This window comes from Pezoporus wallicus, unplaced genomic scaffold (genome assembly GCF_028554395.1).
Source record: "Pezoporus wallicus isolate ANWC-B61680 ecotype Strahan unplaced genomic scaffold, APGP_CSIRO_Pwel_v1 contig_8837, whole genome shotgun sequence".
NCBI lineage: Eukaryota > Metazoa > Chordata > Aves > Psittaciformes > Psittacidae > Pezoporus > Pezoporus wallicus.
In genome coordinates this window covers 126,859-140,636 of record NW_026636730.1, presented here as the reverse complement: position 1 = coordinate 140,636, position 13,778 = coordinate 126,859, and the positions used below count along the sequence as shown (strand labels likewise).

Genomic DNA, 13,778 nt, shown 5'->3' with positions numbered 1-13,778 from the left:
TAGAACCATCTGGGAACTGTTTGCCAAAGCAATTTTCAGGTTTTGCCATGATTGTTTTCCTCATTTCAAATCCTGTAGAATTCCAACCTCTGTAACAGACCAGGGGAAGAACGTTGTTCTTCTATTTCCAAGATCAAGATTAAATGTAATGCACTTGCAAGGAACAAAGAATTGCTGTCACTTCCAAATGAAATATGGCTCTGTTGCTCTTGGCACCTGTAGTGCTTATAGGGAAAAAATCTGCTCTTGGGCTTTTGCTTATAAATGTTATGGTGATGAATGACCCAGAAAACAGTCTTGTTTTGTCTCAAGAGCTCCCTCTTATCTGTAGGTTTTGTCATGAGAGAGTGGTTTAAAAGTTAGGTTTGACTTTGTGTGTACAGTAAGATCCTTCCAGTCCTGTTGTTTCATAGCTGCATGTTGGTAGCATTCCTTTTTGTGACTTTCTGGGAGTTTGTTTAGATGAAACTGGGACCAAGTACATTTTCTCTTCAGATTTTATTGAAGGGCGATTCTCCCATCCCTGTTTCTGGTATCATAGAATAGTTAGGGTTGGAAAGGACCTAAAGAGTTCCAACCCCCTGCCATGGCCAGGGATGCCTCACCCTAGACCATGTTGTCCAAGGCGCTGTCCAGCCTGGCCTTGAACACTGCCAGGGATGGAGCATTCACTGCTTCTCTGGGCAACCCATTCCAGTGCCTCAGCACCCTCACAGGGAAGAACTTTTTCCTTACATCTAACCTGACCTTCCCCTGTTTCAGTTTGAACCCATCACCCCTTGTCCTGTCCCTGCAGGCCCTGATGAAGAGTCCCTCTCCAGCATCCTTGTAGCCCCCTTCAGACACTGGAAGCTGCTCTGAGGTCTCCATGCAGCTTCTCTCCTCCAGGCTCAACAGCCCCAATGTTCTCAGCCTGCCTTTGCATGGGAGGTGCTTCAGCCCCTGATCATCCTTGTGGCCCTTGGTGGTTTTGGCCTTGCATGGCAACTCTTTTAATGTGGATGGTTTTCAGTATACTTAATGACCTGTTCCTGTCTCTTCCTGATTTAATGGAACAAGGGTTTGTTTCCCAGCCATTTAAGGAAGCAATTACCATATTAGTGTCAAAGATGCAGCATGGTAAGCATTAAGAAATCAATATAATTGTTCTTTGAGAGATCAGTTGCTGTGCTAACAGTGAAGGAATGCCCTGAGATTGTCACTACAATTTCATGGACTCGTCTTTCCTGGTTTTAATCAAGCCTTTGCAATGTGATAGCAAATGGGACTCTCATCATGCCATGTGCTGGGCAAGCATAAGTTTCTCTGTGGAAGAAACTGTTCTGTAAGGAAATATCTTCCTTCTGTGTGATGTTACATATGTGAAGTCTTTTGGAGAAGAACAAAACCAAAGTAAACCAATAAAAACCTGGTTTGACTTGAAACATTTAAGTGATCTCTCACATCCCAAAACTTTTCCCCAGAGTTTTGCTTTGTGAGTGTGCAGCTATTCTACACTATGCATCACCATTTCAGTGACACAGGCTTGGAGTTTGCTGGGTCAGCATTATTGCTTTTAAGTGTTTAACATTTCTATCAGGGTGGGTAACCGAAAGAGCTTGTATTGCAGTTAGCTAAAAGCAGAGCCTATAGGTTTTGATTAACAATCCAACATGTAAAAACTCCTTTTTTAAGTACAATCACATCATGCCTCCTAGCCTAAAATACTTTATACAGGTCTTTACACTCCATGTAGACACAGTTTGCTTGTAAATCATAAAGAGATTTTACTTGAAGCTCTTCTACAAGCCAGTTTCTTCTCACACACGCATGGACACCAGCGTAACCCCTCTGTTCTTTGTGATTGCACCCAGTGTACACCAGCAGAACTGGGGCAGTGACTGACAATGTGGATGTTGCATCAAAAGTACAGTTGGGGCAGGGACTTCCTGTCATGGGATCTGCAGAAGAAACCTATTCATGCAAATGAAGCAAGCAGGTTGCAATATAAGAGGGGGGTTCTCCCTTTCATATCTCTTAAGAAGCAGCCTAAGTGTATTGTGTGCAAGCTTAACTGCCTTGGGAGATGGTTACTACCTGAAGGGTGGCTTCTGAAATTAATGATGTCATCAAGGGAGACCGTAGATTCATTTTAGAGCCTGTTAGAATCTGCTGCCTATCCTAGTAAAACCAGATAAAGAAGATGTGACTTGACTTTAAACCTGATGTGAAGAGGAGCAAACTGACCACTTGTCGTCTTTTCCATACAGGAAGAGGAGAAAAGGAAGGCAAAGGAAGAAGAGGAAAAGAGAGAGTATGAAGAGTACCTGAAGCTGAAGGAGAGTTTTGTAGTTGAAGAGGAAGGGGTTGAAGAATCAATGACAGAAGAACAGGTACGTGTCTTCGGCTGTTCCTGCAGTTTCCTTTCTCTTTGTTAAGACTCGGGTTGTCCTTAGTGCATTCTGTCTCATGAAAAAGAACTTTAAAGCAGGAGTCAGCCAAATAGTTTTGTTTGTTAAAGCTAAATTGTGTAGATGGCACAGGTTAACCTGGAGTATTTCCTGGGGAATGCTGCAGTTCCTCATACCAGTCTCCTATAGCTTAAGAGTGCTGAGGCAAAATGCATATTGCTGAAACGAGGTCTCTCCTCCTGTCATCTAAGCACTGAAATAAAACTCTTTCTGGAATTCAGATAAACTTTTACTGTCATCAGCTCTGCCTTGCCCACATACAGTGGGCCAGATGAAAGTAAGGCTAAATTTGGAGGTTGGTAGTGCCCACATATCTGGAGGGAATTGCTTGGTTTTGGTTTTATTTTCTAGACCAACGGAGCTGTTGTGAAATCAAATGGAAAACCAACCTCTTGCCTTAAAGGCTGCTGTTAAGAGAATTCACAGGACATAACCTGTGTGTTTGTGGGTTATCCAGTGGAAAACTGGGCATTCAGTGCTGCAAATGATTGCTAGGGTTGACTGTTTCAAGCTCATGCATAGCAATTTTCTCATGCTGCTGCTGTGGCTGCCTGCAGACGCACTGCTGGGGATGGTGGTTGAGACGTGGTACTTGACATAATATCACGGCAAACTTGAAGAAGTTTCGGTGTTGTGGGAGGCAGCGTTCTTCTCCTGCCTGCTGAAAACCTGTTAGTCTCGTTTTAATTGCTATCAAAGTGCTCTTGAGTTGAAGGTGCCAAATTTGGGCTGCCCAATGCATTTGCTTCTCTGGCAAAGTGACCCTGTTGAGTTGAATGGAGTTGCCTTCAGCGTGACTGAGGGTGCTTTGGGCTGAGAAGTTTGTAATGAGTCAGTGCTGCTTGACATCAGTCACAAGATCTCACTATGGATCCCTTTCCATTAACGTAATTCCTCCACCATTCCAAGAGAAGTTGTATCTGGTGATGGGGAATTCCTTAAGATGAGGAGAACAGCAAAATGCATACTTCCTATTACAGGTTCCTTCAGAAATGCATACTTGCCTATTAGAAGATCAGATTATACCTAAATGTTAAATTGCTCCACTTTAGACCACCCTTTAGACCCAGAATGTGTTCCTAAAGCTGCCTGTCAAGGAGATATTAATCTGTCTCTGTGTGGGAGCAGAGGAGGGTGTTCCTCACTCAAAAGAGCTTGGCAGGCAGTTGATGCTGCCTGGATCTCAATGTAAGATTATCTTTGGTAGGGGTGAGGAGTTAGAACTTTAATAGTAGGTGATTTAAAAGTCATCTTCATAAACAATAACAGGGACATAGTTATTTGGAGACACCAGCCTTGCAGAAATGGCAAACCACCCTTCTGCCATGTGGTGGATGAAGTGCTTTAGCATCCTGTGACAAAGAGCTGACTGCCTTTTGTTGAGGCTAACGTGCTGGAACTCAGGCTGCAAATTAAGGCCCTGAGTCCAGAGCAAAGCACTTAATGAAGGCTGATTGATTTCCAGGGTTGCAGAGGAACTTGATCCCCTGTTAACTCAAATGCACATTGTTTGCATTTGCCTTTGAAAATTGAGCTGCCAGTATTGAAATGCTGGATTTCAGGTGCGTAGCTTTGAAAACGGCTTCAGCTCCCACATGTGTTGCACAGCTGCGTGCTACCCTTGACCATGTGTATGAGCTCTGTCTCCTCAATCGCTCTGCACTCTTACCTCTGAACAAAATGTCCTCAGCGTGTGCATAACTTAATACACAAACTCACCCAGATGTGCTTATTTCGGGGTATGTAGGATGTGAAGAAGAAAAGATTGAAGATTTCCTTTTAAAAGACACTGAAACACAAATTGCACTTGAGCCATGTTGTGCCTTAGAAAATACCTCTCCTAAATTCCTCGTTAAGATTAAATCTGGATGCATATTCTTTTCCAGTTCAAAATCTCCCTCGGTGTATGTTTAAAGCTTCGGAAGGATGCAGGCTAAACAAGGCTGTGATGCGTTTAATGTTCATGAGTTTAAACTAACACTTGTTTTCCTGCTGTATCCAGTCTCGCAGCTTCCTAATGGAATTTCTGGAATACGTTAAGGTAAGCTACGGCTGGTCTTTCTCCTCTTTCCATACTTGTTAGGTTGTATGAAATACCTTTGTCAAAGAGCTGAGCTGCAGAAAAAAGGCAAATCTTTACTTCCTCTTTGATTTACTTCAATGTTTAATAAGTAACAAAAGTGCTACCTTAGCTAAAGTCTGTGTTATTTACTTAACCATGCATGAGCATGTCCATCATTGTTAAAATGGTTTGTAATTATAGCTCTGTCTTGGCTTTTGGGGGCAGGGTTGCAGCTCTTAACCCTCTTTCATAAGGACAGGCGTTATGAACTCTGTCCCTGCTGGATCACCATCCCCGTTTATGAAGAGCAGTGCTTGCTGTTGACTGGGATTTGGGACATTCAGGCTTTTTGTTTGTGAACATCAGCTACTGATTATAGAAAATCTCTACATCTCAGCTCAGCGTGAATGAGAATTGCTGTGCCAGCGTGGGGCTGCCATGCAGGATGTGTTTGTGTTTGAAACACTGGCATTGTAAAGGTCAACACAACTCCTCGAGCAAATTCTTCTCTTGTTTTTAATCTGTGCAGTTTGCAATGTTGTTTTAATGTTCAGAAGGGATATTTAAGCAGATCACTTGTTTTAACAGGGTGTGTCAGTCTCCCTTTCAGCATGTTGTATGGTTGGTTATTTAAAAGCTGTGGTGTGCTCAGGAGGTTTTCTACTTTTGACCTGTAAGGACAATGCTTCTTTGTATCAAAGGTCAACTGCATTTTTCTACTCTTACTATAACAATGTTATGCAAATCTTTTGTCCTAATGAACCCCTTCCTTCATTTCCTGGAAACTGGAATCTTATCTGACAGTGCATGGTGTGTGTGTGAAAGGTTTCATTAGTAAGCAAATTGCTTCTATACTTAGTGAAGTCCTAATCACCCAATCACAGACTGGGTTGGAAGGGACCTTAAAGTTCATCCAGTTCCAACCCCTGCCATGGGCAGGGACACCTTACACTAGAGCAGCTTGCTCCAAGCCCCATCCAACCTGGCCTTGAACACTGCCAGGAATGGGGCAGCCACCGCTTCTCTAATCATTCTTTTAATCCACAGTCTGGGCCAGTTTTGCATGTCCATTACCCCAGCAAAACCATGGACTTAAACATATCTGTGATTTGTCTCATGTGTATCTCTCCACAAGGAGTGAATTTGAGTGATTGCCGTGAAAGTCTGAGCAACTCATAGAATCACAGGCTGGTTTGGGTTGAAAGGCACCTTAAAGATCATCTAGTTCCAGCCCCCTACTCGATCTAGAGTCACTGCACATCTATGGCACAAGCATCTTTTGCTGTGCTGCTCTCTGCCTCCTGTGTCAGTGGCACTTTGGTGGTGTATCCCATTGCCATCATGATGCAGTGAGAGGCTGCTGGGTTTGCCTCTGTCAGGAGCTTCCTGATTAACATGATCTCTGGTAGTAATGTGGGAATGTCTAAGGTAGTAGCACTCAGATTAGGACATACCATCATTGCTGCAGCTCACATGGAAACAGCCCCTGTTCAGTAAGTCCTCAGCTTAAGCCAGTCAGCTCTGATCAGAAGCACCACCAGAAGCAGATGAGACAGCTCTGATCAGAAGCACCACCAGAAGCAGATGAGACAGCTGAGAATAGATTGGAAAAGCTATGGGTAACATGTTTGAAGAGCCTAAATAAAACCGTGGGGTAGCAGTGAACCATCAGATGGCACATTTCATTTTGCAGCCATGCAGGGATTTCAGTATTCTGTTTTCCATGGAAGCCAGAGGGGTTTCTGTGAAGAGGTTGGGAACTCTGAACTGGCCTTGTCTGTCAAGACCACCCTCCATCTCAGTTACTATGGGCTATGTGATACACTGTGATCCCAATTCACCTCTTCCATCTAAGGCTTTCAAGATACTGCCAAGCTGCTGCTTAAGGAAAATGTGCTGTTCTCTTTTGATAAACAAGCTGCCCTAGAGCAACAGTAGGTAAAACAATAGGATATTTCAGTGTCCCTTGGGATCTTCCATGAAAATCGGGAGCTTTTCCAAGGGATAACGAAGGAGGCTCTTACTGTGCACGTTGCCTTGATGGTTGTGGTGGTTGGAACAGATTAGTCACAAACTCTCAGTTCAGTGTTTGAGCACACGTGTAGTTTTATATTAGTCACTTCTACTTGACGTCAGAGAAATTAAGCACAGGCTGAAAACCTCATTCAGAAGCACTTTGACATCTGATTTCCTCTGTGGAGATGAGTTGCAGAACTGGGGCATTGCTTTTTTCTGCAAGTTTTAATACTGCTTTTTATCTATTTAATATTAAGTATGTTTAATATATAGATTATGTATTGCCCCCATCTCTTCTATTGACAGAAACTGAGTTAGATCAAAAAGCAGTGCTAAGCTGCAAGTAGTCTGAAAATGTATGAATTAAAAACCAATGTACTTTAGCTCTTCTGTTGAATAACTCTATTGGTGTAAGTGGCTGGAGATAACTCACGCCATGCTTTGTTCCTATGGGTGTTGGAAGTAAAATGCAGCCTCTTTTCTCCGGCGCTGCCACGTGGAGTTGCTCTAAATGGGATATTTCTTAAAGGTACCAAAAGGATTGACACCCCCTAATTCTGCTTGTCTGAAAGCAGAGCATCTCCCTTCCTATGGGGGTTTCACAGCAGCCCCACTGCCTGTTTAACCCATGTGCTGCAGAGACACCATGTTACGCTCAGGCTGTGACACCATCTCTGCTGCAGTTTTGTGTTTGCTTCTCACAGCAGCCATAAGCAGAATAAGCAACTCTTGGTGGGAGCTCTGTGGTTTTACCTAGTGCTGTAGCTACACAACTCGCCTTCCAAACCAGCTCTGTGGGTTCTCTGAGTGCTTCAGAAGGCAGAGGTTGAAGAGTGGTTCAGCAGCTCCCTGCCTGTGGAGCACCAGCTCTGTTGGCCCAGGGAAATAGGAGCTTGCACTTTGTCCATCAAACTCTTCTCACCCAGCTTGATAGGGTATCACTGAATGCATCTGAGTTACAGCCAGTGAATTGAAACAGCAATCTGAAAGGGATAGTGAAGGGCTCAGAGGCTTTACCCCTTCCTGGTTTTCCTTTAGGAAAAATGATCTTTACAAGATAAGGACAGAAAGATCCCATTCATATTCAATCCTTAGAGCTCTTGCTCTGTTTCATCCCTTGCTGAGAACAGCAGAATCACACCCAAAGTTAAATGAATTCAGGAAATGTGGATGTGTGTATGTTGCTCTATGAAAGTTAAGCCTGTGTCTAGAACATGAAGCATGAAGTGTGTTGTTCAGTGGGACCTCACAATGTCATTACATTTCAGAGAGTGTGTGTGGGGGGGGGGGAATGCATCCTAATTCCACCCTACCCTCTGGGCTCTTATTCACAGCAGGATCTATCTTGGAAAGCTTCCACTGAACTTGGTCATTGAGGGTGAATATCTCGAAGTGAAGGTTTAAATCCTGTTTTTCTTGTTTCTGTGGCTTTGCACCACCCACCCCCCAGGCCCCCCCTCCTTTAAAAGAAGATGTGATGAACCTTGGCAGGTCCCAGCTCTGAGAACTGAATTCCATGGACTGGTTCCAACTCCATGCGTTCAGTCCATGGTATTCAGTTCTCTAGCTTGGCTGCATCAAACTTCACAACTACAAAGTCTGTGTGTGGCTTTTTCTTGGGGGAATGGGTCTGATTTTATTGACTAAGAAGCTTTATCTGTTTCAGCTTCTATTTCTTCAGTGGCCTCCAAGATTAGAACCAAATGCATTTATGTTAGAAGTATTGCATCCGATAATGTAGATGCAGCTCTTGTGGCTGTATATGTGAGTTCTTAGGAATGTAGTCCAGAATGTTTCCAGTGTTATGTTTTCCAAGCTCCTTACAAACAGTGCATCCTTCTACTGCATCTAAACAGACGAGTGTTGAGAACTTCTGCAGATCAGAAAATAGGAACCAAGTAGCTCCAGATGAGTGCACGAGCTGTGATTCTCTGGAGCTACAGAGAAGCCTAAAACCAGATGTGAGCAGTGGTGGCTGCATCCGGACCCGAGAGGCTGCCCTAAGAATCTCTGTCATAAACAAAATGAGTATTTGCAGTTCCTGCTTCTGCTTTTGCTCTCAGATCATCACACTGCCTGCAAAGGAGCACGTTAGCAGTACGCTTCCAACACTGACAACTTTAATAAGGTGTTCACTTGCTTAGGAAGATTACTATGGCATTAATACACATGACATTAGTAAAACAGACTAAAGCACTTAATACTGCCAGTCCTGCCTGGATTTTATGTATGCATTGATATACCGGTCGTCATTTTCAAAGGTACTTTGAAACATCTCTCTAACAAAAAGGGATCTGGCTAATGCACACTGGAAATGAAAAGTAGAGTTGAGAAGCTCAGGTAGCAGAACCATGGCTGTTTCTTGTCCTAGTGCTCATTATGTCCTCTTAATCATAGAATCACACTGGTTTGGGTTGGAAAGGATCTCGAGATCATCCAGTTCTAACCCCCTGCCATGAGCAGGGATGCATTCCACTATGTAAGGAAAGGTTCAGGATGAACACTAGCAAAAGTATTTGAGTCTTCACCGAAGTACATTGGAGCATTCAGTCTTTCCACAAAGCAGACTGATTTAAGTAACTTAAGTTAGTTTTTTCATCAGAGAAAAGTGCTTATTAGGCAAAGTTAGTAGAATGACGGGTTCTACTTTGTCTATTAGATGTATCTTTTGCTTGAAAGGAGAGGAAGTATGCTAACCCTTTAATTCATCAGCTGCAGTTAACTCTTGTCTGTTCCCATAGAAAACAAAGGTCATCCAGCTGGAGGACTTGGCTTCACATTTGGGTTTAAGAACACAGGTAAGTACTAACTGTTGGGGTGCAAGTGAAATAATGGGTTTAAAAGGTTTAAAAGGAGAGGAGAGAAAGTGGGTTATTAAGGATAACATCTCAGTGTCTTGGCATTGCTGAAGATGCTTGGATTTTGGTGAAGATCAGCAAAGGCTGGTTCTTCCCCCCCCCACCCCCATCCTTTTTCTGTTCTCTAAACATCTTACAGTTTAACTTGGAAGTATACTTGTGTCTTGGCTCATTTAAATTAGAGCACATTTGGTGTATATCTCTCAAGTGACCAATGTTTTCTGTTGTTCTGATCTCAGGATGCCCCCTCACAGCCGTGTGCGCTGCTGTAAGCCCAGGCTGCTGTGCCCCTGCCTCTCTTAAACCAGAACCTCATTTAAGCATCCAGTGAGTCAGTTAAGGGAATTTCTGTGGTTGAAATCTAAACCATAATCTGCTTCTGCACTCACATAAATACAAGAAAGGGAGAGAGGCAGAACTGTGGAAACCAAGGCTGAGATACTAGCTTAAGGTGTAATAGATCTGCATGCTTGGAGTAGCTATAGAGTTAACCTACAACAGATGCAATGAGTTGTTGCTTTGGGTTGGTAAAAGAGATTTCCTCTTTGATGGAGGAGGGAAAAGTATAAAAAGCTCTGGAATATATTGAGTGTATTCAGATTTGTCTTCACACAATACAGCCATTCCCTGGGAAGATTGCTGTAACCACCCCCAGTTCCTGGAATCAGCCAGGTAACCTGGCAATAGAAGTCTCTTTTGGAGGTAGGGAAGTTATTTCAGCACCCCAGAATGTAAGAGCTTACTTCATCCTTCAGAAAACCAAAGGGCTCATTGCATCTGTCTGTGTGGAAATACTCGTGTATCCTTCAGTTAAGATTTTAATGCTGAAGAATGAAATCTAAGCCTCCACCTGTAATTCATGTGAATGTGTGAAATGTTTTTTGCCTCCCTCTTGATCTGTTTGTTATTCCTTTTTCTTTTCTGAACAGGATGCAATTAACAGAATCCAGGACCTGATGGCAGACGGCACTCTAACAGGTGACAGCCAAAACGCAAAGGGGACTCTGATAGCTGCTGAATAGGTGGTGCAGAGAACTCCTTTGCTGTGGTAGAGAGAGACTTCCAGTGTAATGTCTGTTTAAAACTGTAAAGGATCCTAGCAGGACTTGAAGGGAGCCTACAAGAAACCTGGAGGGGAGGGGCTTTGGACAAGGGCCTGTAGGGCCAGGCCAAGGGGAATGGCTTGAACCTGCCAGAGGGGAGACTGAGATGAGCTCTTAGGCAGAAGCCCTTCCCTGGGAGGGTGCTGAGGTGCTGGCACAGGGTGCCCAGAGAAGCTGTGGCTGCCCCATCCCTGGCAGTGTTCAAGGCCAGGTTGGACACAGGGGCTTGGAGCAAGCTGCTCTAGTGGAAGGGGTCCCTGCCTGTGGCAGGGGTTGGAGCTGGAGGAGCTTTAAGGTCCCTTCCAACCCAAACCAGGCTGGGATTCTTTGATTTTTATTATCCCTGCTTAACTCCTGTTTAAAGCACAATGGGATGTGATTGCTCCTAGGATGCATTATACAGAGGCAGAGGGTGAATGTTCCCAACAGCGCAGGAACCAGCAGAAGGCTTCTGTGTGTTGCCTGAGCCCTGCTGAAGGCCTGCAGGAGTTGCAGAGCCAGCTAAAAATGATCTCTTCTGAAACCTGTATTTGGAGAAATCCCTTGGATGTTTTGGGGGTGGTTTGCAAACCTGTTTCAAAGGTGCTGTGGCTAAAGCCAAGACTAGGGTAGGGCACGCTGTGGGAGAGCAAACATCCCAGGGCTCTCCGGGATGCTGTAGTAAGTGAAGTGCTTGCTCCTAGCCATGTGCCCACACAATCGAAGTTGGAATGTAAGCAGAGACTGAGCCTGTGGGCAGCTCCCTGTCTGCACAAGTCTGGCTTACTGCTGGGCAGTTCTTTTGTTTACAAGGATGAAGTCAAGGAAGGTGCCAACACAAACATCTATTGTCCTGATACTGTGGTTTATGGCTGGGAATGAACTGTCTTAGTGAGTGCATGTGGATACCCATTCAAATGACCTAAAAGTGCTCTGAATCAAAGCATAAAGGGTGTGTACTGTCCTGTCTGTGTCTGGGGCCTCAAAAGACCCACAGCGAGGCTTTCTGCCTTGTGTGTGATCCTGTAATGCATTAGGAACAGAGAGACCTGTTCTCATTCTTGATGGTGCAACTGAAATATGGGAATTAAGCTTCATTTCCTTTCAGAGAGCAGGTTGGAATGGCTGAACTGGGCCCCACAGGGGCTCTGAAGCACCTCCTGGACCCTCCTGCTCTCTGCCTTTCTCCACCAGCCCCCTGAGGACCCAGAACATCAGCACCAAAACTACATACCTGAAGTAACTGCTGTGGTACTCCCAAATAGCTGTATACAATGAAAAGAACATGTTACTTTGAACACACTCTTACCAGGGCACTTGCCTATTGTCATAGCCCTGCTCAAAGACCCAGCAGTAGAGAGGAGATAAAAGCCTGGCTGCTGGCACGTTGTTCTGCCTGCCCTAGATATGGTATGCAGCCTCAGCAGTTTGAATGTCCCTTCCAAAAGAAGCGACTGATGTCAGTGGGGAAGTGAGAGGAGCCGAAGTGCTGACTTCAAGGTCCTTTCTTTTCCCCCTGTAGGTGTGATTGATGACAGAGGAAAGTTCATCTACATCACTCCAGAGGAGATGGCTGCCGTGGCTCAGTACATCAAACAGCGAGGACGAGTCTCCATCGCAGAGCTGGCCCAAGCAAGCAATTCCCTCATCAACCTCCAGCCCGACAGCAGAGCCACTGCTTCAACCATGGCATGAAATCTGGTTTGAGAAAGATACAGCAAGTGTTTACCCTTGTATTGAGTTAGCCATGTAATTAAAACCAGGCAGGAGCCCCACTAGTCCAGTCATGGTGCTTTTTAAGTGTCAGCTGCAGGAGTTGATGGAAAGTTTTGCTTTCCATTCTGCTAGAGATGCTATAAAATAGGACAGTCATTTATACAACAGAGGTAGCCAAGAACTAGGGCTAAAACACTGTACCTCAGGAATATCAGTAAATTACACACAGTTATCTTGGCAGTCTCGTGCCTATACCCAAACTTCTTATTGTTTCCACATTCTGATGTCTGCATCAGTTATATTTGATTCTGATGGCATTCAGAACCCTACACACTTGCTCTGCACTTAGAGCTGCATAACTTTGTGGCAGTGACGCATACAACCCAGAGTAATAGGTGTGTAGGGGGGATGCTTGATTTTTGTCTTCTATGTCAACACTGGAAGGGTAGAGTAAAAAGAAGATACTGTGAGTGTCTTTGTTCTTACTGAAATACGTACTGAAGCTCTAGAAGGAGCACTTGCTCCCAGAGGTTTGCTGTATAAATACATTTTTGCTCGGTTTATGTAGTATGAAAGGTTTGCTCACAGCCAAGCTGCATTATTTCTCTGTAGCCAAGAGGCAGAAACACCTCCAGGGAAAAGCTTAACTCGCCTCATTGCTTGTCCAGGCCACTTCTGATACCAGCCAGCCTCTGATGATTCATCCTTTGAAGTAAGTGGGTCTGAGGGCCTCAGCCACCCCCTCCCCATGGAGTTTGTGTTCTGGATGTTTGGGTGCTTCTAAATAGAACTCAGGCCCTCTGAGTCATGTAATGAGCAAGTTAATGATGATTAATATATTAATTGTAGAGGTCAATATAACTCCTGCACAAGAATATGAATTTTTAATAGGCTAATTGATGCCCTGTTAATTCCCCTTCCTGAAGTCAACAGAATCTACGTGGTTATACAGTAATTGGGGAGGGCACAAGGGGCTGCTTTTGTCTTTGCCAGATATAGGGATAACACGAGGAGACTGAAAGCTGCATCATCATTGCGACGAGATAGCAATAGAACAATGGAAAGAAGAGCATTTCCTTTGTAATGTCTGCACTGCTGCTGCATGGGGTGCTCTGCAGGAGTGCAGGATTAGGGTGCAGCACCGCGTGTTGAGGTGAGGGATCGGTACGTTGTTGCTGTGCTGCACAATGACAGCCAGCAGAGATGACTTGAGATTTGAGGCTTGCCAAGTCTCCTTGTTATTCAAAAATGGATTTTAACTTGATGTTTTATTCTGTCTTAAAACTATTCTTGTAACAAAATAAACAACGTGGGAAGAGTTGCAGAGATTGGTGTTAGAGATGGTGTTTTCAGTGGCTTCAAGGATTTTATGAGATGGAGCCAGTTGCAGTGTTACAGCCTGCAGTGTGGTGGTCAAAGAGCAGAGGTTTTACATCAAATCCACAGAAATCACTCCAAAGTACACTCTGTTTCTATGCACATGACACCACGTTCATTGTAGTGGAAGCTTCCTTCTGCCCTGCTAGTACAGCCTATGGCAAGGGGTTGGAACTGGATGATCTTAAGGTCCTTTACAGCCCAAACCATGCTGTGA

General features: G+C 44.3%; 1 protein-coding gene across 1 annotated transcript in view; it reads left to right on the top strand.

The window, feature by feature from the left end:
* DDRGK1 (DDRGK domain containing 1) overlaps positions 1-12,243 on the top strand; it is a 40,378-nt gene extending 28,135 nt beyond the window's left edge. The window contains exons 5-9 of the mRNA XM_057401241.1: positions 2,250-2,372; positions 4,453-4,491; positions 9,270-9,326; positions 10,316-10,364; positions 11,991-12,243. Coding sequence (XP_057257224.1) covers positions 2,250-2,372; positions 4,453-4,491; positions 9,270-9,326; positions 10,316-10,364; positions 11,991-12,163 — 441 coding nt within the window. The 3' untranslated portion in view covers positions 12,164-12,243. The remainder of the gene's footprint in view (positions 1-2,249; positions 2,373-4,452; positions 4,492-9,269; positions 9,327-10,315; positions 10,365-11,990) is intronic.
* Positions 12,244-13,778: the final 1,535 nt, after the last annotated feature.